This window comes from Heteronotia binoei, chromosome 1 (genome assembly GCF_032191835.1).
Source record: "Heteronotia binoei isolate CCM8104 ecotype False Entrance Well chromosome 1, APGP_CSIRO_Hbin_v1, whole genome shotgun sequence".
In the NCBI taxonomy this organism is placed as follows: Eukaryota; Metazoa; Chordata; class Lepidosauria; order Squamata; family Gekkonidae; genus Heteronotia; species Heteronotia binoei.
This window is the reverse complement of record NC_083223.1, coordinates 46,215,765-46,242,391: the sequence shown is the minus strand read 5'-3', so window position 1 is coordinate 46,242,391 and position 26,627 is coordinate 46,215,765. Positions and strand designations below refer to the sequence as shown.

At 40.9% G+C, this 26,627-nt stretch overlaps 1 protein-coding gene across 1 annotated transcript in view; it reads right to left on the bottom strand.

Moving 5' to 3' along the window:
- The window catches only part of ROCK2 (Rho associated coiled-coil containing protein kinase 2), a 115,548-nt gene that overhangs the window by 55,923 nt on the left and 32,998 nt on the right, over window positions 1-26,627 (bottom strand). The window contains exons 2-5 of the mRNA XM_060233879.1: window positions 17,240-17,321; window positions 14,551-14,651; window positions 10,158-10,295; window positions 7,884-8,144 (exon numbers count right to left, since the gene is read on the bottom strand). Coding sequence (XP_060089862.1) covers window positions 7,884-8,144; window positions 10,158-10,295; window positions 14,551-14,651; window positions 17,240-17,321 — 582 coding nt within the window. The remainder of the gene's footprint in view (window positions 1-7,883; window positions 8,145-10,157; window positions 10,296-14,550; window positions 14,652-17,239; window positions 17,322-26,627) is intronic.

The window sequence follows — 26,627 nt, the reverse complement described above, 5'->3', positions numbered from 1 at the left end:
TATCTGGGAGTCTGGAGATGAGAGTCTGTAAGACTGTGGTCATGATAATAGTGACATCCACCACTTTTTGACATGAAAGATCATTTTCACCAAACTGAATGATGATGACATCCAGGGAATCCAGGTGGAAGACGGTAGACATCCCTCTGTGCCCCAACCAAGTGACCTGAAGACAATCCTCAATTCTCAAGGTGGTCCCTCACCCAGTAAATGATGCTGTGACCAGTGAACAATACTGCCTTGTATTGCTTTACAGGGGCTAAAAAGAAGAAATGTTAAAGACCTGGCTGAGCTGGAGGTAGACCTAGGTTTTGTAAGAAGAGAACCTCCAATTCCCAATGACCTCTTTGATGGCCAGTGGGAGACCCTTTTCTGCAGCCACCATGACAGCACTAAAGGCTGAAGAAGTGAACCCCAAAATCTCTGGGGGGGGGGAGACTCAGGGCAACAATGTTTGCCTGCTTTACACTAGCAAACTGAAACCTTGTGAGGATGAGGGAAGCTTCCTGCCTTTTGCAGTCCTGGCATTGATGTGAGGCCTGACAATTAACAACCACAGCTTGCCCATGATCACATTCCAGCTGGTTATTTCACTATATGAGGCCTGTTTGCAAAAAGCTTCATCATACAAAATGGCTGTGCTTTCTTCCATTAAGGTTGGGCCCTCACAACATTACCCATATGGTTGGACAAATGCCAGCCATGATCTGGATAGGTGGGCCAGACAATCCCCATTAAAACAATGCACCCCATCAAAGAATTGTGGAAAGTGTATTCAGACTCACCCTTCTCATCCCCCCTTTTTACAAATGGGTTCTCTATATGAGATATATAACACTTCTTTTACACCGTGATATATTACTTATCAATGAAAGGTTCTAATGAATACGTAGAAGAGGGAAAAATACGTTATATTAACTATATAGTAATGTTGTAGTCAAATAGCTTCGTTGTGAAACTTGAAACTTAAATGACGGATACAACTGTACTCCAACAGAAATAAGAACTGCTGTATTTTATAGATAATACATTAACAATTATTCTGAAGGGGATGAAAAAGAAAAATATTATCTGTCCTATAGATTATGTACTATATGATTGTCTTTGACAAATGTAATGATGTTGTATAAAGCTTTTTTATTTTTTTCCCTTTTCTGTACCCCCCCCCCCCAGTTTTCCTAAATAAAAAGAATAATAATAGTAAGAGAAGAATGGCCACATGCAGCTAGACCTAAGTACATGCTCCTCTTTAGGCTGAGGTGTGGCTCTGCTCAGGGCTTGGCTCACCAGCTGATACAAAAAGGGATGGGGTGGGCATAAAAGAGTGCAGGCACCCACATGGTGCTCCCTCATGCTCAGTGAATGCAGGGAGAGGGCAGTCCATAGTCCAAATGAAAGCTAAAGTGCAGCTCTTGGAGGGGGGACATAAAAATACTGTTCAGGCCACCCCCAGAAGGCTCTTCACTGCTCTGTGTGCTGCTGGACTAGAAAAACTGCTGCACATAGGTTTACCGCTGCTGTGAAAAGAATCGCTGCAGGAGCCATACTGTTGGGGGTGGGAGTGCTCCCTCACCACTCAAAGAGAAGTTGCTGCTGCTAGATCCTCACCATCACAGGAAGGAGCCGCTGAAGAGAAAAAACACCACTGTGCAGGAAACAGCCACTGAAGAACACTGCATGAGGAGAGAAATGTCCTAGGAATGCAGCCTCTGCCCACACCGATCCTCACTAGTCCCAAGACAACAATCCTAGTGGAGCTGAAACTGACTGAGGGTGAGGTCTCAGCAGCAGTGCTGAGGAGGGAGATCAGAGTGAAGCTTCTGAACTCTTGGTCTGCCTGGATCGGCCCCCTTCTGCAGGCAGCTGCAAGCAACAGATCAGCCAGCCCAGACCTGCTATAGGAGACAGCCCACCAGGCTCCTTGATGCCAGTTTGGAGCCACCATGGAAACTGTCCCCTCAACTAGCTCCTGGCCCTGCAGTTACAAACACATCCCCGGGTAAGTCCGGGGCCGTTGCTTACTTGCATCTTTGAAAGAAAAACTTTGAAAATGCAAATTCTAATTATTTTATTCCACTACCTCCAAGTACCACCCCATTTTATTGTTCTTTTTAAAGTCAGTTATACGCATTATGCCAGCTGGTACTAATGCTCAGATAAAGCACCTGTGTTACTAATGCTGCTTTGTAAAGCAGTTTCTATGAACTATTTCCCATGTGGTTCAGTTGAATTTTTCACAAGGCAAACTAAGTCCCTCCAAAACAAGAAGATTACTTAAGGCAAGCAAGAAACCTGCCCTATTAATAGCTAGCTTTGCTTTGGTAGCTGAGTTAGAAATGGTCATCTACTGCACATATGAAACAGCCACTATAGAAGGTTAAAAGTATTAAGAGTAACACTGCAGTTGAGAAAATTGCACATGAAACATGATGAAAAACCACAAGATTCTTCTTTCATTCCACAGCTAACAATGCAGATGCCTGCCTGCACTCAGCTTGCATTACTTAAGGAGTGCGTGAATCAGTGTTTCTCAAACAACAAGCTTGGACTCAAAAGTTTGTTGGAACTTTCTTGAAGGTGGTTACAGGCCATGAGGCAGAAAGAGGGTAATCTGGAATAGCAAGCTCTAGAAGGCTAGATAGCAAATTTGTGTTTATGTCTGCATAGCGTGCAAAAAGACCACAAGACACAAGCCTACAGATCATGAAAACTGCCTATTTTTAAATAGTAAATATGAAAAATAAAATACTTATTTAGGGTTCAGTGAATTTAGATTTCTGGGTTTTATGTTGTGTAAGGAGAAAGTATCAAGAAGTGGCTTTGCAGGTGTGTAAAGAGTACAACAACAGTGCAATCCTAAAGTCACTTTCTTGGGAGTAAGCCCTATTGAATAGACTTTAGTAGAATTCAGAATAGACCTGTTTAGGATTGCTCTCTAAGTTTAGAAGCGGATTCCACTTCAAAAAGTCTGAGGAATACTGGCCTAAACATTAGGGTGCTGACAGAAAACTTCACAGAGCACAAATTCTGCCACAGCTTTAAAAACGTTTCCTCTTTCTCTTTTTCCATTCTTTTTACATGTGCGTGCCCTACTCATGTTCTAGCAACATGCAGAAAATAAACACCAGATTAGAGCATAACTGTTGCTCCTCCAGCACAATCACATTTATGCTGACAGAACAGTACTTGTGTTGGCAGAGGAATGGGCACTGGTTTCTACTGGTATCTGTCTCCTGCTGCAGACCCTCACATATCTCCTCACATACACAGAGTCTCTTGACCAAGAATAGATTGGGCATTAAAGCCATGGTGAACCTGATGATCCCCTCTCCACTAGGGTCACCCTGACCCCAAGGTGGCCCAGTGTGAAGTGACCAGGAACTATCAACAACAACAACCCCTGCCACCAAAGAATGTGGCCAATGCCACACAGGTAAGTTGCCATTGCTGTGTGGTTAGCACAAGTCACTGCCAACTGCCCAAGAAGAGCCAAAAGTGCCAACCCTACACAAGATGCAAAGTGCAATCCTCAGCAGGGCTGCTCCTTCCCTCCCCCCTCCATCTAAGGCAGGCGTGTCAAATATGCAGCCCAGGGGCCAGATCAGGCCCCCCCAGGGGGCTCGTATCAGGCCCCTGAGCAATTGGCTCTTGTCTGTTTCCTTCTCTGTCTCTCTTGCTTCCTTCTGCATCACAGCTTGCTTTGCACGGCTTACTCAATCACACAGCAGCTGCAGAGCAAAACCTCAATTTTCTCCATTGGTTGAAGCTTACCCCCCTTCTGGTCCTCTGGGAAGGGAGGGAAAGAGCCAGAGCTTCCTTTGCCCAATTTCCTGGATCCCATGGGAGAGATACAAAGAAAGCACCTTTAAGACTGACAAGTGCTAATGTTTTAAGCATGTTTTATTTTAAGTTTTTTAAAAATCATGTTTGTCTGTGTCCTTTAAAAAGTTTATATCTCTGCTACCTAATCTAAAGGTACACACATGGCCCAGCCCGACACAGCCTGGCAAGGTCTCATTTATGTCAGATCCAGCCCTCATAATGAATGAGTTTGACACCCCTGATCTAACAGGCCAGGCCCTCTTGCTCCTTCCCTCTCTTCCTCCATGGGGGGGGGGGGGCAGGAATGGCACATGGCTGCTTTTTTTCTCTCAAACTGCCTCCAAGCTTTACCCTCAGTTGAAGGGGGGGGAGAGGATGAGTTGCAGGGTACAGTTGGTGTGGGAAATGCCTAATTTGTGAGTTCTAGTAGAAGTATTTAAAGATCCAGAACATTTTGATGATGCAGTTTGAAGCTAGTAGAACGTATATTCAAAGGAAAGCTACAGAATGGTTAAAATCCTTGAAGATGAAAACAACAACCCTGTTTATAAGGTATGGTACTACAAAATCTCTATTTATGAATCTGGCATGTGTATTCTGCCACTTGAGAAACAGCTGAATCTTTCAATAATATTTTTGAAATAAGAAACAAATACACAGTTGTAAAATGTTTATCAATGTTATCCTCACTAGGGAGTTTTGTTGTGTCAGAATTCAACATGAAACCAAATACAAGAATTTGTTTGTTCTAACTGAAGTTATTGTCAGGGTCCTATTGCATTTTTATCGTTGACTGATGCCTAAATTGTTTAAGGAAAGACACAGTTAACAAAATATCAATACTAAAAGGAATATTTAATCTACTAGCATGAAGTTATCTTTTTTTAAGTATAGAGATGAATGTTTTACAGAGAATGTCCTACTAACAGCAACATAATTGTAGTATTTTATTGGTGTTCATGAAAACTACACTGGCTCTGGAGGTGTTCTGAATTATTATTAATATGATGCTGTCTGATTGTATGGCTTCTATTCAAATGTAGCATGCTGAATTGGTGTGTCAACAGCAACTGAGCAGCCATCAGTAACAAGATTCCAAAAATTAGCATGACATTATAAACCTTATTTTGTTAAGTTTTTTGCCCATTGTAAGGAAACCAAAACAAAACCTAATTTTGCAAGGTTAGTCACAGATGCATGAATAGTGGTAGGGCGTTTTCGCACTCACGTTCAGCCGGCGCGACCCCCCTCTTCACCGTGCAGGATCTGCGCGGATTTCGCACTAAATGCCGCAGAGCAGCCTTTTGCGCCGGAAACGCCCGGCGCAAAAGCCGCTCAAACGTAAACCACCAAAAAGCAGTTTCCGTTTGCGCGGCTTTTGCGATGGGAGTTTCCGGCTCTTCCGGCTGCTCCGCGGCATTTAGTGCGAAATCCGCACAGATCCTGCGCAGTGAAGAGGGGGGTCGCGCCGGCTGAACGTGAGTGCGAAAACGCCCGTAGACATCCCCAAAGTACTTGCTGATTCCACCAGGCCCCAAGTCTCCATAAACCAGTTAGTGAACCACAGATTATGCATCATGAATAAGATCTGAGAAAGATTTGTACAGTGAAATGGTAAGCAATGCCTAGAAACACAAGCCACCCTTAACCCTTCATTTGCTTGTATTTACATAAAAAATACAATGCCAACCATAATCAAGATTTACCACAGCAATCACTTATGCCTGTTTGAAAGGCTCCTGAAAAAACTTGAATGATACCCACCCACCAGGCAAGAGAAAGGTCTAAAGGTACATTACAAACTTCTCATACCCAAACTAAACAGATTTGGGCCTGTAAAACTGGCTGGATAGGACAGTGCCTCAAAAAACACACATAGGCACTACTTTGGACATCTTCTGAAGAACAGCAGGATGAACTTCTATTAATAGATATATTTGCATTCATAAACGCCACATTAAATAGTAACTTTAACTTTTCCCATAATAAATGAATGCCATTACACACAAATGAAACAATAAAGCCTCCTAAATTCACAAAAAACAAACTCACTCCACCCTTAATGCATCAATGTACTGAAGGCTTCAGCAATGACAAATCTAGAGATCCACATGCACAAGGGCTGCTGTTATTTGCATCTACACTCAGGCAACATAAGCCACCAAGTCAGCCAAAATGCCAACCATGTTTTATGCACCAGTAAAGTGGTACTCAGTGCAAATTGTAAGCAGATAATCTATTGCTACCACTTCCCCTGAAGAAAGAATCTCTACTGCCTTCACTTGATCCATGCTGTAAAAGTTTTACTAGTAAAATAGTAGCTAACATGCTGCCCCATTCAACCCCTGTAACTGCATTCATTCCAACTTTTGGAAATGCTTTTTTTCTTCTTGTGTTAGCTTTTCATGACAAGTTCTAGTTTTAGAAACTTTAGAAACATAATTCATCATGATGTTGTGACAAAAATATGAATGACCAAGAATATGCTTGATATTTCCATAGCGTAAAAAGGAGCGCCAACAAAAAAACTTTCCAAAGAGCTGACTGGTTGATTTATTTTGGTCTAACTTTTAAGACATCTGAAGACCACTAGGGGATGCTATAAGAATAACTGCATGTAGTACATAAATACTTAGACATTAGGCCCCACTATGGAAGATTTTTAAAAAGTGATAAAACTGAGTTATCAAACCAAATGCAACCTGGTTTCAGATTACAAAGAAAAGACAATACTTCTCCATTCTGCTAGGTAAAGAGTTCGCTATGGTTTAAAAGCCTGAATTCATCATTCTCCATCAGCAGCTAATTCAGTTAATTTAATGCAATCAAAGTAATAATTTTTATTACAAATTTCTCCTCAAGAGAGGCTCTTACTTTAAATATTTCTGAACTTGGAACTTTAGTCCAGTGCAGACTATACAGTGGCACAGGATCATTGCTTCCTATTCTATTTAAGGTGCCACTATGGGCTTAACATTTTTAAAAATGATTTTAAATTTTAAAGTTTATTTATTGTATCTTTTATATTGTTTTTATGGGGTATATTTTATATGCTGCTAGCCACCCTCAGTCCCATTTTACAGCCCCACAAGCAGCAATTGGAAAAATAAGTGAATAGACTGAGTGAGCACAAACCCTTACATGAGTCTTCGCCAGCTCTGGATCATTACCAAAATTATAGTTCATTTGCTATTAATGTTTCCTAAAATACTGCATAAGCTACTAATAACTGGTAAAGAACAGTGGTTGAGAGGCCTCTCTTCCTCAAAAGCAGTACCAAAAACAGTTGTGAGCATTAAACTAACGCTGGAATTTGGGTTTTTTTATTGTGATATTCACAATGCTCAAGGAAGGTACTCATTACAACATGCTTTATATCTTTTTGAGATTTTTGGGGGTGGGGGGTGAAGAAAGCGCTTTGAGCTTGGTTCAAAACCTGACAGAATTTCAATCTCAATATATACACAACTTTTATTTTCTCTGTATCTTCCAGGCACGACAACACATAAATATTTGTTTGTACGTTCTCTCCTTCCATTGGAAAAAAGGTGAAGCTAGCCTTTGCAATACATCTCTATGTCTTGAACATGGAGATGAAACTTTAATTCAAGTACCTTGATGTTAGAAGCAAACATCCAATAATATTTAACATGTATGTGGTCTTACAGAGAAAAAAAAATTCACAGATTATTCAATAATTCTTCCAATCATCCCATAAAGTATACTGTAGCGAGGAGACTGAGTGGCTTGTCTGAGGCCAACAAGTGATCTCAAGGCAGAGGTAAGATTTAAAACAGGTACTTTCTGGTTCTTTAGTCACTACATTACACTTTTTATTAAAGATGGCATAGATCCAAATGGGCAGCCGTGTTGGTCTGAAGCAGTAGAACAAAGTAGGAGTCAAAGCACACTTCATCAGACGAGGAATCGGGTACTGTGAGCAGAGCTACGTATAGCTAGTAGGCAGTGGTTTAGAATGCAAAAACTACTAATTATTTTAATAATTAAATAATTAACCTACCAATTATTTTAGAAGAATACACAACAAACTAGATACTTACTTCATCCATTTTCATACAAGTGCCAAAATCTGCCAGCTTCAAATGTCCATATTTATCCAAAAGCATGTTGTCAGGTTTCACATCTCTGTGTATTAATCCCAAGGAGTGGATTGCATTGAGAGCAAGGACAACTTCAGCTGTATAAAATTTAGCCCACTTTTCAGGCACATCGTAATTGCTCATAAGGTTCACAAGATCTCCACCAGGCATGTATTCCATTACCATATATAGGTATCGGTCATCTTGAAAGGCACAAAAAAGCTGCAGCCAGAAGGATGGACATTTGTAAAGATGTTTGCCAGGCTGGCCAACTTTCAATATATTATTAAATCATAACCTATTTAAAACACTATGGAAGCTTCCCCCCTTCCCCTTAAGTCTTAATTTTAGAATACTTTTGGTATGGTACAGATATCCAATTGTACAGACACACCGAATATTAAAGTTTCCATGAGTTCTGGAACAATCATTCTCATTCCAATGATTAAGACAATCTTTTACCTGACACTAAATATTAGTAGAAAATACAGTTAAGCATCCTGTTCTGAGGTAGTAACTACAGCTGGATTAAACAGAGATTACAACATCAATTCACAGTCCACAAGGTTAGGGGTAGTGCCATTCTAGTAACTCCAAAGTTTATGCAGAAACTGATAAAAATGTGGAAGGGGCAATTTTATGACACTGCTAAAATGCCACTCATGTACCTATCTTTCAACTTTTTGCCCACAACCCAACAATGGCAGACAAGACAGCAAATCCACACAGCTAGAAGGTGAAAGGAGCCAAATTCCACTCCCCTGGGTTACCTTCTTAAGTAATATCACACAGTGTAACAGTGAAAATAAAAAGTGAATGCCAAAACCATGTGTTTTTACAAGACAAGCCTAAAAGATGGTTCTTGAATGGGCTGTGGACTGCACTGGCTTCTGACTTAAACCAAGCTGCTGTTGAAACAGTAAATAAAAGATCTGTAAAGAGCCCTCAGGGAGTTCTTGCTAATACCAAACATACTTCCTGATTGCAAATTCTCCACATGGGTTTCAAGCATTTTGAATGCACTTGGAATTAATTTAATCATCCTGGCCATCAGCATGTAAAACTGATTATAGCCAGAACTGTACATATTACTGGCATGTGAGCATAATTCATTTATTTTGGTTTTAAAATAACCCAAATAAAGATTCACAGCATAGTTTGCTAATCATACTGTTTTAAGTTTCAAAGGCATTACCAATTTCATAAAACTTCCTGAGATACAGTCAGCTATGTAAGACTAATATTACATGCTACAGAAGAAAATAAGAGGCAAACTCTAAAGCGGCAGCATACACAAAGATTAGTATTGCACTGTTGTCAATGTTCTACATATTGCTACCACAGCAAATAGACAATTTCACAGAAACTGAGTTACAACAAGCAAATGTATCTGAAAGAACCACATATTGCCTTTGAGGACTTCTGAAGATGGAGGTTGCTTTCATTGTTTCCTGCCTCCCACTGCAGACTCCCTCATGGGACAATCCCTCCTCTGCTGATCCTAGGGGCTGCAGCAGGAGGGGGAAGGTGAAGAAGCTGTGCTCTGCAGGTGGAATTACTGGTGGACCCAACCCACTACAAGTTCAGCTTCATAAGGAAAGAGTCAACTGGATTCCAAACTAGCAGAAATCCATCAGTTAACACTATCATCAAGGATAATATACTACACTAGTTTTAAGGCATCTTCAAAACAGCACCTCAAATCAGGGTCATAGCCAGGATTTTAAAAGTCAGGGGGGGCACCCTTTCCCATCCATTGCGGGGCTTGCCGCTTCTCAGGGTAGAGGCAAAAGCTGGAGGCTCTGAAAGTGACCATGTCAAGGCAGCCAACCCTAAAACTTTGGAGTCAAGAAAGGACTGTGAGCTTGTGTGAAAGCGGGGGGGGGGGGGGGGTTCCTTCCACTCGCTTTCCCCTACCCTGGCACTTTCCAGCCAGCAGCTCCATCTCTCCCCCCTCCCCTACCCATTGCATGTGGCTTCCTCCACTTCCCACTACTCCACCTCTCTCCTCTCCACCTGCTGCTTTTGCTGCTGCAGTACAGTGTGTCCTGCTCAGCCTTCCCAACTCCGGCTGCCACTATTGACACTTTAGCAGCTCAGTCATGGCGAGAGAGACAGAGAGAGAAAAGCAGGCTGCCCCCTGGAAGTCAGGGGGCAGTGCCCCCACAGGCCCCCCTGTGGCTACGGGCCTGCCTCAAATTGCAAAACAATTCTAAACATAAAAAGTATCCTTACCTGAACTACCCATGGACTGTTGGCAAAGGCCATTATATCTCTCTCTTCCCAGAAAAAGGCCGAATCTGATCTTTTGATCATTTCAAATTTACTAAGAAGTTTCATCGCATAAACCTTCTGTGTTGTTTTATGGCGAACCTGTGAATAAAGAAGTTTTTTTGAAAATTTATCAAGACTTTCCAAAGGAGTCTCTTGCATTTTTGTTTTCAATAAGAACATACAAGTCTGAAACTACTTCCACCAATAACAAAAATCTAACCCAGATAACTCATTCTATCCAAGCAAGAAAAGCTTACCAGTTGATCTAAATGATTTAAAAGCCTCACACTCAAGAAACAGTACTTGGGATCTGCAAAACTATACAAATGCAGAAACCAAGTGATCACAAGGCAGATCTGAAAGCCACTCGTTCTAATGGATGATCTACCAGACATAACAAAGTCAGTCCTGAACTGATGTTTTCTTACCTTAAGGAACCTTCTTTTCCTCTCCCTACAATGGGCACCTTGTGAGATAGGTGGGGCCGACAGAGTTCTGAGAGAACTGCCCCAAGGTCACCAAGCTAGCTTCACGTGAATAAGTGGGTTCTCAAACCATAATAGAGTCTGCTGCTTGGAACAACTAACTGCACTATACTGACTCTCTGTGTGCTATAGTCTTGGAAAGAAAAATAAACACAAGTGCACACTCCCATCCTTTCACAGACCCAAGCTGAATCAGGACAGCAGGCTCCTGTTTAGCCTTTTAAAAATGTTAGGGAGATCTTCCAATGTCTTCTGCTACGTGTTAGTCTAACCATCCTGTCCTAATTCTTCCTATTTATATACACTTATGACTCCTCTAAACAATTGTCAAGGCATTGCACAAAATAAGTCATTAAATAAATAAGGCACCTTATTTTGTTCTATTGTTCTATTATCTTGGTTTTTATTGTATTGTTTTAAATATAAATTGTAGGTTTTTTATTGTTCAATTTATGTTGTGATCCATCCTGAGCCCCTTATGGGAAAGGGCAGAATATAAGCCTACTAAATAAATAAATAAAACTTACAAAACTGCATTACAAATATGAAAATAAGAGCAGCAGTAAATCCATAAGACAGAATTATCAAAAACAATCACCATGGCAGCCGGGGTAGTAGGTTCTAAGTCCCTGGGCAAAAATCAACACCCTTTTTTTCAAATCCAACTCATTCAAACAAGAATAAAGTACCCTCTTTATTATTTTATTATAATCGTAACCTACCTTGAGCCTAGCTTCAAAGAAAGGCAGTATAAAATACTCTCAATCATAAATAAGAATATTATTTTAATAGCGCACTCTTCCAAGCCAAAAATAACCAACAGATTATCATTCTAACACAGCAGAAAGTCAGAAGAGATGCAACACCAAATCAGAGTCTGGAAGTGTACTATAAACAAGCCCTGACCTTGTATGGTCCCTCCTCCTCTACAACTTCCTCCACTCCTGTTTCCCAGAAACTCTGGCTTGCTGCTATGTCTAAATCAGCAAACTATGGTTTTGTTGATGTCTCCTGAATTGTAAACCACAGAAGGAATCACAGCACACAAGGGGGAAATGTGTAAACAGAAGAGTGAAAAGTGAGCATGTGGGTATGAGGCTTGCTTCATTAACATCATACCCAGGTTTGGTGTTTTATATGGATCAATCTTCTACGCGATTGAAAAGACAAGAGCCAGTAGCTACAGCAATCAAAGCAATGTGGGGGTTTACAGAAATCTGATAACATTCCGCCCCCGTCCCCAAAGCCTGCACCTTTCTTCCATTTTGCTAGCAATGCTTCTCCTTGGGACAACTGAGACTACATTCCATTTGAAATCCTGAACTTCCTCTATCTCAGTTTTTATACTGAGATACTCTCCCAGAGGCCATAAGGGCCCTGCAGGATCTTTCCACTTTCCGCAGGGCTTGTAAGACCGAAACGTTTCGACAGGCCTTTGAGATCTAACCTAATTTGGGAGAGAGCTGCCACTCTACATTATTGGAGTACCATGATCACCATTTACATCTATATTTATGTTAAATTACCGTATTTTTCGCACCATCAGACTCACTTTTTCCTCCAAAAAAAGTGGGGGGAAAGTGTGTGCGTCTTATGGAGCGAAGGTACCTTCCTGGGGGGGGGGGCGATCCACTGCCTCTGATCCCGGCGCTTCCCCCGCGCCTGCCTGCCTGGCTCCAGCTTCTTCCAGCAAGTGCTGGGATCACTCCATGCTGCCCCCACCGCAAACCCAGCGCTTCGTGAGTCTGTCTGCCTGGGTCCAGCTCTGATGCTTACAGCAAGCGCCAGGATCGCTCCCTCTGGCCTCCAATCCCGGCGCTTGCTGTAAGCATCAGAGCTGGAGCCAGGCAGACAGGCACGGAGGAAGCACGCTGCCCCCTCCGCAGCCGGTGCTCACAAAGCGCTGGGTTTGCGGAGGGGGCGGGTGCTTCCTCCGTGCCTGTCTGCCTGGCTCCAGCTCTGATGCTTACAGCAAGCGCCGGGATCGGAGGCCAGAGGGAGCGATCCTGGTGCTTGCTGTAAGTGTCAGAGCTGGACCCAGGCAGACAGGCACGGAGGAAGCACATTGCCCCCTCCGCAGCCGGCGCTCGCGAAGTGCTGGGTTTGCGTTGGGGGCAGCGTGGAGCGATCCCAGCACTTGCTGGAAGAAGCTGGAGCCAGGCAGGCAAGCGCGGGGGAAGCGCCGGGATCGGAGGCGGAGGCAGCGGATCGCCCCCCAGGAGGAAGGTGCGTCCTATGGTCCGGAGCGCCTTATGGTGCGAAAAATACAGGTATATCATAGCGATACAGCACCAAAAATGCAATGGAATGTTTTAATGTTTAAGTGTTTTAAATGATTTGAAATTGTAGTTTTATTGGTTAAATTGTAAAAATGTATGTTGTTAGCCGCCCTGAGTCCACTTGCAGAGAGGGTGGGATAGAAATTTAAAGTAATAAATAACTAAATAAATAAACAATAAATATCATTTACAAGATATTTTCAATCTGTGAAGGATGTACATATCTGTACACTGACGATGCCTTATTTTATTTCATTTTAATGGTTTTAACTGTTTAAATTTAATTGTCTTATGATGTGATTTTAATTATTTTATGTTGTAATCTGCCCTGAGCCCAACCTGGGAAAGGGCGGACTAGAAATCAGCAAAAATAAAATATTTTTATTCTCTGCCTCCCTCCTTTTCTATTACTGTAACTCTCAATGCTCCATAACCCCAGATTTTCAGGGAACATTCTATATTTGTTTAATGAGTGAGGCAAAAGAACCATAAATATGGTTGCAGGCCCTCTAGGGATGGTAGGAAGCATGTGGGCAACACAAAGATACCTTCTCCGCTGAATTGAGTGTGATCCGTGGCTGCAGAGAATCTGAAGATACATGCACAGGGACATCTTTGTTAACTTACAATAAGATTAATACTTTAGAACAGGAATTAGAAAAAGTATTCAAGACCACTTAAATACTACTGATTACTAAGGCACTTACATTTAGTTAATTTGCAGTTTTGATGTAAAATATGCACCTGACTGATTGGACTGTACATTTTTTTCAGTCTATTAATTTTTATACAGAAGGTTTTTTTAAGGTGGTACCTGTTGCGGCATATGAGTACACTATCAAAAAACAAAGGGCTAGATTCCTTCAGCTTTTCTGATAGTGAAAAAGAAAGACAGGGTCTCTTTTGGCTATGCTGGACCTGCATGTACAGACGTTTTGTGCAGATAGAGGCTGCAGTAAAGGAGCCTAAGGAGCCTAAGTCTGGAGACTGAGTTTGACTGAGACATAAAAGCTATCTGGAACCAAGCCAAAGAATATTTTTCTTTGTGAACAAAGAAAAATATTCATGTACAAATTTAGCATGATTGATGAAAGAAATCTTAGTCAATTACACATACAAGTTTTTAACAGCCATATTAACTGCCTTTCGACTTCCTTTCCATGCTCATGTTTTGTCATACTTTGAGCATCACACACTTTTGAGGCGAACTAACCACCAAGTCATCTAAGGAGGGTATAAAGTCAAGCCACTTTCCCTTTGGAAGAGTGAATAAAGAAAAAACAGACTATTGGGAGGCCAATTGTTTTTGTACAAGGAACTGTATTTTATGATACGTTTGCATATTCACAACATACATTTTCAGAATTCTGCATGCAATATGAAGTAAAGATGTCTGAGACAAGTTAAAGTTGTGATTATTCCAAAGTACCAGAAGACTTTCTTCCATATGGAGCTCAAGGAGACTTACAAACATAGATAAAACACACAGGATAAAACATATTAATAACATAAAACCAAAATTTATTCATGTAAAACTTCACTACCACTGAAATGTAAGTTCAGTGGTCTTATAGCAATTCTGATTCTTACCAACTGTACTTCTCCAAATGCTCCTCTTCCAATCACTTTAACAACATCATAGTCTTCAGCTTTCATTTGCAACGCTCGAATTTTTTCCACAATTTTCTCAACTAAAACAAATTTAAAGAATGTCATTACAGTGTGCACAACATATGGTCATATACTGGGTCATCTATCTATATTTTTAGAAACTATTACATTTTCTTTAAATGGTTGTTTTCATTTAAATGGTTGCCGCCCTGAGTCTGCTTGCGGAGAGGGCGGGATATAAATGTAAAGTAATAAATAAATAATAAATAAATAAATTTTATCTATACCGTCTCTCTCCCAAATGGAGACCCAAAGTTACTTAGATCATTATTATCTCTATCATTTTATCCTCACAACAACTCTGTGAAGTAGGTTAGGCTATGAAGTGACTGGCCCATAGTACCATGGAAATTCAAATACAGGTCTCTCAGATCCCAGTCCAATGCTCTAACCAATACACTGCATTGGCTCTCATCTTTTCAAGATTCAAACAGAAATTACAAGCCAAAATGTAGAAACAGTACGCCTCACTTGTATAATACATATTAAGCATTTGTTATCAATGTGTTATTTGTATAGCAAAAGATCAGGATATGGAAACTTTCTCCTCCTCCAATTCCTAAGCCTTATATACCTGGATCCAGTGATCCATGATCCTGGCAACCACAGATCTTTTCTACATGCCCCTCACTCCAGCATTTCTAACTTTGGGAGAATTTATTCCTGGCGTTGTGGAACCTGTGTGAACTAACAGCCATGGTCTGAAGGCTGCTGTTGGGAGAAGAAGGAGGACAAAATTATCTTCTCTTCTGCTAGTGAAGCTGCACTGACTGAAAAGAGAGAAACTGAATTTTGTACCCTCCCCCTTCCCCGTAAAAGCTTTTTCATCTGTGTTCCAACTGATTCTTGCAACCTCAAGAATAAATTCTTTTAACGTTTGGAGCGCTTGGAAGAGATGAAAGTGGGAAAGATCTGTGACCATAAGTATCCTCCGCAAGCAGATCTCTAGATCCCACCTATAGTGTCTTGGCAGAGTTGATTCAAGCCAGGGGGAAATTTCTCCGTTTTCAAAAGCCTTCATCGTGTGCTTCCACTTGTGCCAGTGCACAAGATTAAGAGTGATGAACTCTAATCTGTAGAACTGGGTTTTATTCCTTACTACTCCACATGAAGTCTTTTCAAAGATCAAACATAAAAATGTACATATGCTCAACACTGCTGCAAAACAGACTACTTGTTTGGCAGCTACTTCAATTGAAAACACTGAAGCATCAGCATTGAAGGAATTGGTAACAAAATTTGCAAAGGAAAAGGGCATGCAAAATGAGATTCTGATGTGCCTGAAATGGAAATATCCAAGAGATTTAAGTTGTAACATCACAATTCACAGGATTATCCAAAATAATTTGTGTGCTAAAACTGTTTTCTATTTGAGAAAGAAAATGAAAGATTGTTGTACTACTTGTTCTCACAATTTTTTTTAAATAGCTATTTCAAGTTCGCTATTTTTGTTTTTGGGGGAGGGGGTTTCGGGGGGGTGTATGTATGTGTGTCTGCCTGCACCTGGAAGTCATGTTGCCCTCTGGTGACTGACCCCTAATGGGGGCCTGGAGGATATTCAGAGAGGTGGCTGAATAGAGCTGCCCCTGTCCTGCTGACTGAGTATTTCAAGGAAGTCTCCCATCCAAGCACTAACCACAGTCAACCCTGTGTAGCTTCCAAGATCTGAGGAAATCAGGTTTGCCAGGGCTATCCAGGTCAGGGAGTAATTTCAAGTTTTGTGCTTTTCATTTTCCTTACAATTTATCTGTATTTGAAAATTGGTTGGCCGGGGGGGGGGGGGGGGGGAGTAGTAAGCCTTGCATAGGGTGCCAAAAAAGCCTGGCACTGTTTCTGCTCACAAAGTGCCTGTTGTGGGAAGAGGAAAAAAGGTGATTTGGAGAAGCTCTGAGACTCCTTAAGGTACAGAAAAGCAGGGTATAAAAACTAACTGCTGCTTTCTTAGTGATCCACTGACATCAGTAAAGACTTTTATATCTACTGGTCAGAGCTCTCAATAAAATGTTTACCATTAGAAGAAGTTTGGTATGTCAAATAATTAGGTTCTCCATCTATATAATATACATCAGAATCTCAGGTACTATGTGGTACTGAAATTTGGAAGAAGATGATATTGGATTTATATCCCGCCCTCCACTCCGAAGAGTCTCAGAGCGGCTCACAATCTCCTTTACCTTCCTCCCCCACAACAGACACCCTGTGAGGTGGGTGTGGCTGAGAGGGCTCTCACAGCAGCTGCCCTTTCAAGGACAACCTCTGCCAGAGCTATGGCTAACCCAAGGCCATTCCAGCAGGTGCAAGTGGAGAAGTGGGGAATCAAACCCGGTTCTCCCGGATAAGAGTCTGCACACTTAACCACTACACCAAACTGGCTCTCAAAGTTACCGCTATAATTACACAGAAAAGTTAATAATATTATTCTGAAGCCTTGAATAATTTAATGAAATACCTAACAAACACAGCTTTGTTTTTCAAATATGATGAAAACAGAAGTCTCTCTTTTAAAATCAGTCTGGCTTTTTCAGGCAAAATTAAAAACTAAGTAAGATGTAACATCTCTAAATTATTCAGTATCACTGGACAGGGACAGTATGTAAATGAAACTTACATCTATTTAAGAAGTTGTCTATATTCTTGTTTTTCCTCAGTGCTGGATAATCCAGGTCAAGAACCAAAGAATTCAGGCCATCCTATAAAAAGAGGTTTTAAAAGGTTAATTGTAATTTAGTTTTACAGAAATTCACCCATTCCTGCTCTATAGTTTCTTACACAGAGAGGACGTGATATTTTGCTACACAGATTACAAAGTAGCTTGTATGGCATACTCTGTATTTCCAACTATAATTAAGATGCTGAAGAAGCTCTTACTTTTCATATTTAATCCTAGCTTTACAAATCGTTTTTTTTCAAATTAAAACAATGAATGTCTATGTATGTATGTGCATTTGGGAGAGGAGGGTACATAAGAATGAAGCACCACTAGCTAACCCTGGGGGAAACATACAGGAGAAGACTATCCCTATGAATACAGGGCCCAAGCCTCTAAAACACATTGAATTGCGCCCAGAACAAATATATTTTCTGTATCCTACTACAAGCAGAAGAGGGGCAGAATTTTGCACCAGCTGCAGCAGCCTGTCACAGAGTAATCAGATGGGAGATTTCTAACAAGTAGGGGAGGGAGCAAGATCTAACAGGCAATAAATCTCGGGAAAACAAAATATATTATTTCTTCACACAATATATAATAATGGCATCCAGTATCATAGAAGTAGTAGCCACTATTTAGATCACTTTTTTGAAAATGGATTAGACAAATTCATAGAGGGTAGATTGGTTGGTACTATCTAGAATGTCTAAATGAACGCTTCATATACAGTAACAGAAGAATAACTCTGAATTCCAGAAATGGGAGGCCAATAGGGCAACCTTCTTTACTGCCCATTTGCAAATTTCAGAAGCATCTGGCTGGTCACTATTGGGAAAGAATAACAAGCTATGTTGTTTCTTGGCCTGAACCAGTAATTCATAATCTGTTGACATAAAAAAAAAAAAACTGAAGTGAGGAAGAAGGCCAGTCCCATCTAGAAATTATTACACAGGTATGTTACTACCCCCTTCACCTGTGAAGATGAGATGGGTAAAATACAATAATTTAATAGATCTGAAGTGGCATCCAATAAACAGTGCCAGAAGGTAACTCACATATAAGATTTTAGCTCTCTTTTCCCCTGCTATACTGGATACTTCTCTGTGATAGTTTATATTTACAGTATTTTTTGCACCATAAGACTCACTTCCCCCCCCCCAAAAAAAAGTGGAGGGGAAAGTGTGTGCGTCTTAAGGAGCGAATACTGCAAAAAATTCACACAAATGCCTATAAATTCACACAAACGGCTCTAAAAACTAGGTGCGTCTTATGCTCAGGTGCGTCTTATGGAGCGAAAAATACGGTAATTCCATACCTCACATACACAAAAAAGCAGCAACTTAACCCTGCTCATTAGTAGCTCTCATTAAAGGTAAAGGTAATTCCCTGTGTAAACACCAGTCATTTCTAATTCGAGGGTGACGTTGCTTTCACAATGTTTTCATCGCAGACTTTTCATGGAGTAGTTTGCCACTGCCTTCCCCAGTCATCTACACTTTACCCCCAGCAAGCTGGGTACTCATTTTATTGACCTCGGAAGGATGGAAGGCTGAGTCAACCATGAGCCAGCTATCTGAACCCAGCTTCTACCGGGATCAAACTCAGGTTGTGAGCAGAGCTTGGAGTGCAGTACTGCAGTTTGCCACTCTGCACCACAGGGCTCTTAGCTCCCATTAATACTACGGAATTAATTTCATTGTGCTTGATAAAAGAACAGAGATAAACAGAGATAAAATTATAAACATGTTTCTATAATGCTCAGGAGAGCAATAACTGTAGCCCTTCCCTGCAAATGATCTACTACTTTAATGAGTAGAGCTGTTGAAACTGTGTAGCTTTCCACAGCCTACTTCAGTTGACTTTCTTGCTTCTGTCAGCCTTCCTAAATATTATGTCTAAAAGGGAACATAATGGAGGAATTCTAAAATTAACTGACCCTTTTACACTAAGTTTCTGAAGCCCAGAAAAACCAAACACGCTATTGTTCAATTCTCCAGTGGCTTCTGGGATCCACAGAAAGAAACCAGTGCATCTACCTCACTTATGCAAGAGAGGTCTATCAGTGGCTACTAGCCATGGTGGCTAAAGGGAAATCTCCACATTCAGGGGCAGTAAACCTTTGTATACCAGTGCCAGGAGCCTTGGCCTCTATGCCGTGTTGCTGACCCTCAAGAGAAACTTTTTGGTCACTGCATGATACAGGATGCTGGACAAGATGAAACACCAGGTTGTTACAGCAGGGCTCTAACATTCTTAAAACACCTCCTTTTGGAAAGCTAAACCACACAGACCTCAACAACACACACAAATAAACCAATATGGCCCACATACTGAAGAACAAACAGGGTAGACTGCTTTGAGATATCAAGTGCAGACATCATTTCAAAAGATTTTTTTAAATCTGTATTTTTCCTTTATACATATTTTAGCAACTGTGAGGTTTCCCCCAGGTTTGCAGAAATATTTTCCTATCACTGGGTAACCACTATTTGCATATTTTTGGTCTGCATGCTGAGTGTCATAAACAAGTGGGGACCCATAAGGAACTTGCAAGAATGGGACATCTCTACTTTATCTCCTTTACACCTTTTCTGACACTCATCCCCTGCTTCTTTCAACACCACCACTTAAGACACTCACCCCCCAACCCCTGGCTGTCAACCCCTCCTCTGTTGCCAGCTTGGAGTGGGAGGGGAGAGTGATAACTCCTCCTACCTACAGTTTTGCCTAATTGATAAGTGGGAAGTTACTACTTCTCTGTCCTTCCACTCTCCTTCTCATACCATGGTAGGATGAGAAGTGCAGCTCCCAGGCTTTGCAGCTGGCATGTCCAGAACCGGTGTGCCTCTCACAGGTGGCTGTGTTGCGTTTAGGCTCAAAGTAGATCTCACAGGCTGCTGCACTCAGCATGGCTCTTGCATTCCACTGCGCCCAGTGCAACTCTTACAGGCTGCCAAGTCCAACCCCAGCGCAACTCTCTCAGCCTGCTGAGGCTGGGCTTGGCACAGATCTGAATGGTCACTGCCACCACAGAGAGTGGGCCCAGAGCAGCTCTCAGAGGCCACTACCACTGAGGGCAGCTCTGACGGGCTGCTGCCACCACCGAGGGTGGGTCCAGAGTGGCTTTCTCAGGCTATCATCATTGAAGGCAGGATCAAAGCAGCCCTATCAGAAGCCACTACCATAGAAAGAAGGTAATCCCATCTTTTGTGAATGTATAGAGAATGGTATAGTTGGGGGGGGGATTTAAAAAAAAAACACATTTAATTTTTTTTTTACAGATAATCAGATTTTTCTGCAGCCCTGCAGTTTTTTCAACATTTGAAGAAAAATCTAATTTTTCTCAATAGGGCCCGATCTGCAGATTTAAGTATTCTGCCCATGCTTGAGAAACTGATATACAGATACCTCACTTATTTTTAGGTAACTTAGCCTCAAGAGGTACAAGGACTCCTTGAAGAAATCCCTTGGCACCTGTCGCATCAACCATCACCAGTGGTCTGACCTAGCCTCAGATCGCAAAGCATGGAGGCACACCATCCACCAGGCTGTCTCTTCCTTTGAGAACGCACGCATAGCTGGTCTTGAGGACAAAAGGAGATTGCGGAAGAATCGCACTGCTACAGCACCAACCCCAAATCAGACTTTTCCCTGCAGCCACTGTGGCCGGATCTGCCTGTCCCGCATTGGTCTTGTCAGCCACCAGCGAGCCTGCAGCAGACGTGGACTACTGCACCCTTCTTAAATCTTTGTTCGCGAAGTCAAGCCGAGAGAGAGAGAGAGAGCCTCATAATTCCAGATGTTGTTTCTTTTACAACATGTAGCTGTGGCAAACTTTTGTATAGGCATTAATTATAATCAACATTAGGAGATGCGATTTTTTAAAAAACAGTTTTCAGTTTCTTTCTGATTCACTATGCCTCACCTCCACTGACATGTTTGCTATGGAAAGAGAAATCTTTATCTCCTCATGTATACAATCTCAGTTGCAGCATAGATCAGCATAAAACAAGAGTAAAACCACCCAAAAAGAGAAGCCTCCAATATGATATGCTTGTGGAGGCTAAATGATATCAGTTTTGGGATAGGTAAGAAAATAGTAGGCCAAGGTGTAAGGGTTCACAAAGACCTGAAGATGTTCAGAGAGATTGTCAGTATGTGACAAGGGTACAAACTCTGCAGTAGGCTTCGAAACAGTATTATTTATCGATGTTTTGAAAAATAAATTAGCACAACCCATTCTGATTAGAGATGGGGGGGGGCATTCATCAACAGATGTTACACAGATAAATTACATTATATTATATTATATTATATAACATTTTATATAAGAAGGGTATATGTAGAAATTGTCAATAACATAAACAGTCAAGTTCTGTACAACATTATTTAGGAATTCAGCAATCACATTAAGTTTCCATAACTGTTGCTGGAGGACATCTTTCAGATTAAAAAACACCCACTCATAAGCATATTTACTTAGAAATCTCCCATTAGTTTCAAATGCTATTTAGTCCCACACAAGTATATTCAGCATTAGTGCCTATGTAGTACAAAAGAGCAAGAGTCCAATAGCACCTTAAAGACTAACAAAATTTGTGGCAGGATATGAGGTTTTGTGAGTCACTGCTCGCTTCTTCAGATACCCTGCCACAAATTTTGTTAGTCTTTTCAGGTACTACTGGGCTCTTGCTCTTTCCTGCTGCTACAGACAGACTAACATGGCTACCCATCTTGATCTACTGGCTGGGGCCACTGATTTAAGGAACTACTACCAAGTGAAGGTTTTCATGTGTGCTACACTTACAAATCCTGATGTATGCATGGGGGTCAAGAGTTATGTAGCACAACAGACCATCTGTACTACAGATAAGTAATCCAGGAAATGACATGTCCTCTGTCTAGGCCTCATAGATAAAACACACTTCAAGCAGGAAATATGTTATTAAAGTGATTTCAATGTTCACTTCCTCTCTCCGTTTTTTTAAACAAAAGTTGAAAGCCAACCACACTAAAAATACCATATAACAAAAAATATCCAAGGCAAAGGCAAGCACAACAAGCCTGAATGTACTAACATGATTAAAACAATGCACAATTTTAGCCACAACTTTCTAATTAGCATGTTCCAATATTTGATACTGATATAAAAAGAAGAAGAAGATACTGGATTTATATCCTGACCTCCACTCCGAAAAGTCTCAAAGCGGCTCACAATCTCTTATATCTTCTCCCCCCACGACAGACACCCTGTGAGGTAGGTGGGGCTGAGAGGGCTCTCACAGCAGCTGCCCTTTCAAGGACAACTCCTGCGAGAGCTATGGCTGACTCAGGGCCATGCTAGCAGGTGCAAGTGGAGGAGTGGGGAATCAAACCCAGTTCTCCCAAATAAGAGTCCACACACGTAACCACTACACCAAAGTGGCTCTCCGGGGGTCCCACTGTGGTGCCCACGGGTACCATGGCACCCATTAAGTATTTTTAGAAAGTGTGTAGTCACCTGGTGGGGCTTTTGTCCAGCAAGGCTTCCCATGGGCCACTGGAGTTTTGATCAGCTGCACAAATTTTTAAAAGCGTTACTTTGGTAAGCAGCTGCCACCACAGCATAAGGATCTTCACTGTGTGACTTAACAGTAAGCTGTGGCAGCCATTCTGTGCTGGCTCTGACTCCTGCAGCCGGCAGCCATTCTGGGGTTGCACCCACAATGCTGTGCCAGAATTCCAAAGGCACCTGAAGATTCAAAAAGATAGATGACTCCAACAGATTTGGAGAGATGGTTTCCTGCATTTATAAAACATTTACATCAACATCAATGTAAAAGCCTGCGAAAATGCCCATGGGGCATCCCCCCAACCCCAGTAATAGCCTATCTGGCCATTTGCGTATCTCAATGAAGACCCCCAGTCCCTGTAGCTGGCACTACGAAAACAAATTGTACAACTGGACAATTTACATTAAAAAGGAGCACCTGTGTGGAGGTTTGGTGAATTTAAGCTTGTGAATATATACTCAAAATAACTTCACAGTCATTTTGGTAACAGCCTAATTTACGTTCGGCTATAATTAAGAATGTTCTTTCTTGACAGATTCTTCACAAATGAACCAAGCAGCTTACGGCACCATAAAAATAGAACACCACCATCACAACGAGGCAGCGGAGATTTAAAACAATAAAAAACTTCAGCTGCACAAAAGAACACTAAAATCCCATCCCTATGCAACAGCAGTCCGGGGGGAGGGGGGTCTTTAAAAGTATTTCAACTGCTCCAAAACACAGATATTTCATATATTTTTTTTCCAGCACTCTAAAAAATTTTAACTTTTACATTCGGAGTGGGATGGGGGAGGGATTCTTTTTAAAATGTTCAGGTTTTTTCCAGGGTGTTCATATCTCTAGCTGGGGACTGCAGTCAGCATGATGCAATAGATAGCATTGGATGAAATGGGGGAGGGGGGAGAGGAGAATGCAGATTTAAATTCCCACTCTCTTTACTTCACTGTATAACATTGCATTGAAAGAATATCTCTGTCTAATCCTATTTGCAAAATTGTAGTGATAGTAGTGTAGTGGGGATGAGTAAAAAGGAAAAAAAACACAAGTCAACCCTGGGATCCTTGGAATAAAAAAAATTGATATTACTGGGAGAAATTCTCTGGATAATTATCGCTTTTCAAGAACAAATGTGCTCTACAGCATTCTCACTTAATTTCTATCTATACCAATAGCTGTAATATAGCAAGGGGTCTAAATAATCTCTACACAGCATGTAGTAACCAAAAACATTTTGACATGTTACTGTTTTATTGGTTTCTCACGCTCATGCTACCCAGATCAAAGGCTTGCTCAATCTGTTACTTTTACTAGTCTGTCACTGGATTTTAAATTTGTACCATTTTGCATTCTAAACCACTGCCTACCAGCTACATGTAACTCTGCTCAGTGTACCTGGTTCCTCGTCTGAAGAAGTGTGCATGCATACACAAAAGCTTATATTCTGAATAAAACTTTGTGGTCTTAAAGGTACCACTTGACTCCTACTTTGTAGTATTGATCCTATTTCAATCATCCCACTGTGCTCATACAGTAGAAACTGCAATTACCTAATCACTCAAGATACTCTTAAAACACAGAAAGACAGGAACACCAGTATGTGGGGCTCAAAAGTTTTCTCACACTTTCCTACCAAAAATTAATTTGACAAAAATTCAGTAACTTTCTAGTTCTCTCAGATTTTAATCACAGAATACATGACAGAATTTGAACTACTAAATATTGATAGCTGCAAGTTTTGGAAATGTGCCATAAATGACAATTTACAACATGATTTTTAAGTGCATGGGATTTGCATGCATTAATAGCATGAAATCTGACATATCAATCTGACTGCAACTAAATAAAAAGACTTAAATTTACAAATGTCTTATTTCAAGAAAGTATCACTGATAATCTGATCCTTGTTAGAGACAAGCCAACCAAAAAAAATTCATATCATATTTTAATGCATTTTTGTTTATCACAACTTAAACAGATACCAGCCAATCTTTTAAAAATAAGACTTTTATATGATAGAACTCACACTGACTTTGATATAACGAAGCATGGCAGCCAAAATAATTAATTCCAGTTTTTAAGTTTCTTCTTTTAGCACTTCCCACACTTCATCTGCTACTTCTTTTCCCTCACAATCAAGAAATGTATCACATATCCATTCCCATGACTATTTCATTTGTGGTACTGCAGTTATGAAGAACCAATTACCTAATATAATCTGTTCTGAGCAGAACTGCATTAATTTATTAATTCCTTTCTGAGTTAGCTTATTGTCAGAAAACGTGCAGGAGAGAGAGAGAGAAAGAGAAAAAACAAACAAACCCCATTCCCATTAGCATCCTGACATTTAAAATCCATCGTATACAATGCTCCAAGATAGCAACTTACAAACCTTATATCCTGAATCTCATGAAAGACAGACTCCCACTTCACAATGCATCTCTCATAACATTTGTTCCCTATCTCTCTCTTCTTACCAGGCAATTGAGAAGGTCCTGCAAACAGGTCTTCATTCCCCTTCCAAAGACCGAGAAATGAATCTATCCTAAAGCCTACTGGCTAACTACATTATAAGGCAAAAGAAAAATGACACTACACACCAAGATTTAGGAACGTTCAGGTGAATAAGATACATGATAAATATCCAAAGGTAGACCCATGTAAGTGAAGACAGGAAGAGAGGGAAAACAGGTTTGAGGGACTTATCTTCTCACCTGAAATTCAACTTTCAGTTTTTCTGCTTAGAGAGAAATAGACACTGGAGGGCATAAACTTTTTGTTTCTCTATAAAAGCCTTCTTTCAAAGGATTGCGGTATTTTCAGCCCAAGAGCAGAAAACTCTACTTCACTCCACAACGGTGTCATTCTCTCCCCTGCTTCTCTAATACAGCTTCCACCTGCTCATCTCATTTTCTTGTAGTCCAAAAGGCCAGTTCACTCATTCACAAACTACATCTGATTTCTCGTAATTCAGTGTGTGAACCGACTCCACTGACAAACCTTGTATTTGAAGTAATCACATCTAGAACCACTCAAGTTGATTTAGCACGAGGATTACTTACGATGACTGCGTGTTTCCACTTTCCCAAGCACTCTTGTATGAGTAGAAGTGTTTACTGGATTCACCCCTACATCCTTCAGTTGGATGACCTTGCTGCAGTCTTCAATTGTCTAATTAATCACTATTTTTACAAATGGTTACCAGCAGTCAGCCTGCTCCACAAAGCTACTCTTCTGTGAACTAATCCCAGCCAAATTGACAAGTTTTCATTTCTCACAGAAATTGGACTGGAAGCATTCTGATAACATGGGACTAAAAATGTAGTGGGCTAAAAAGCAGAGACGAGAGGAAATGGTGGAAGATGAAGATAAAGAAAGAAGCAGCTAAGAAGAAAGTAGAATTGAAGCCAAATTTTACATAGAGACATAAAACATATTGTTAGGTTTTATGGTTTCACAGAAAGGTTTAATATTTTGGGAAACTATCTTTTTGATGTTTGTTATAACATGTTCATTACCTAGAGAGCTGACAAATAAATAAAACATAATGGTTGAGCCTAGATTCTATACCCAATAAGAATACCACACCGCTAAGGATTTCATAGACAGTAAATTGTCATCTGTGGCTTTACTGTCAGTGCAGCATTATGATATGGCAACCATAAGTGGACAAGCAGGAGATAAGACAAGACTTCCTTATTGCATAATGAACCAGCTGTCAATTCTTTGGTTATAACTGTAATAATTATTTAATAAGCAGGCTTCTTCAATATTTACCTATTTATTTCACATAC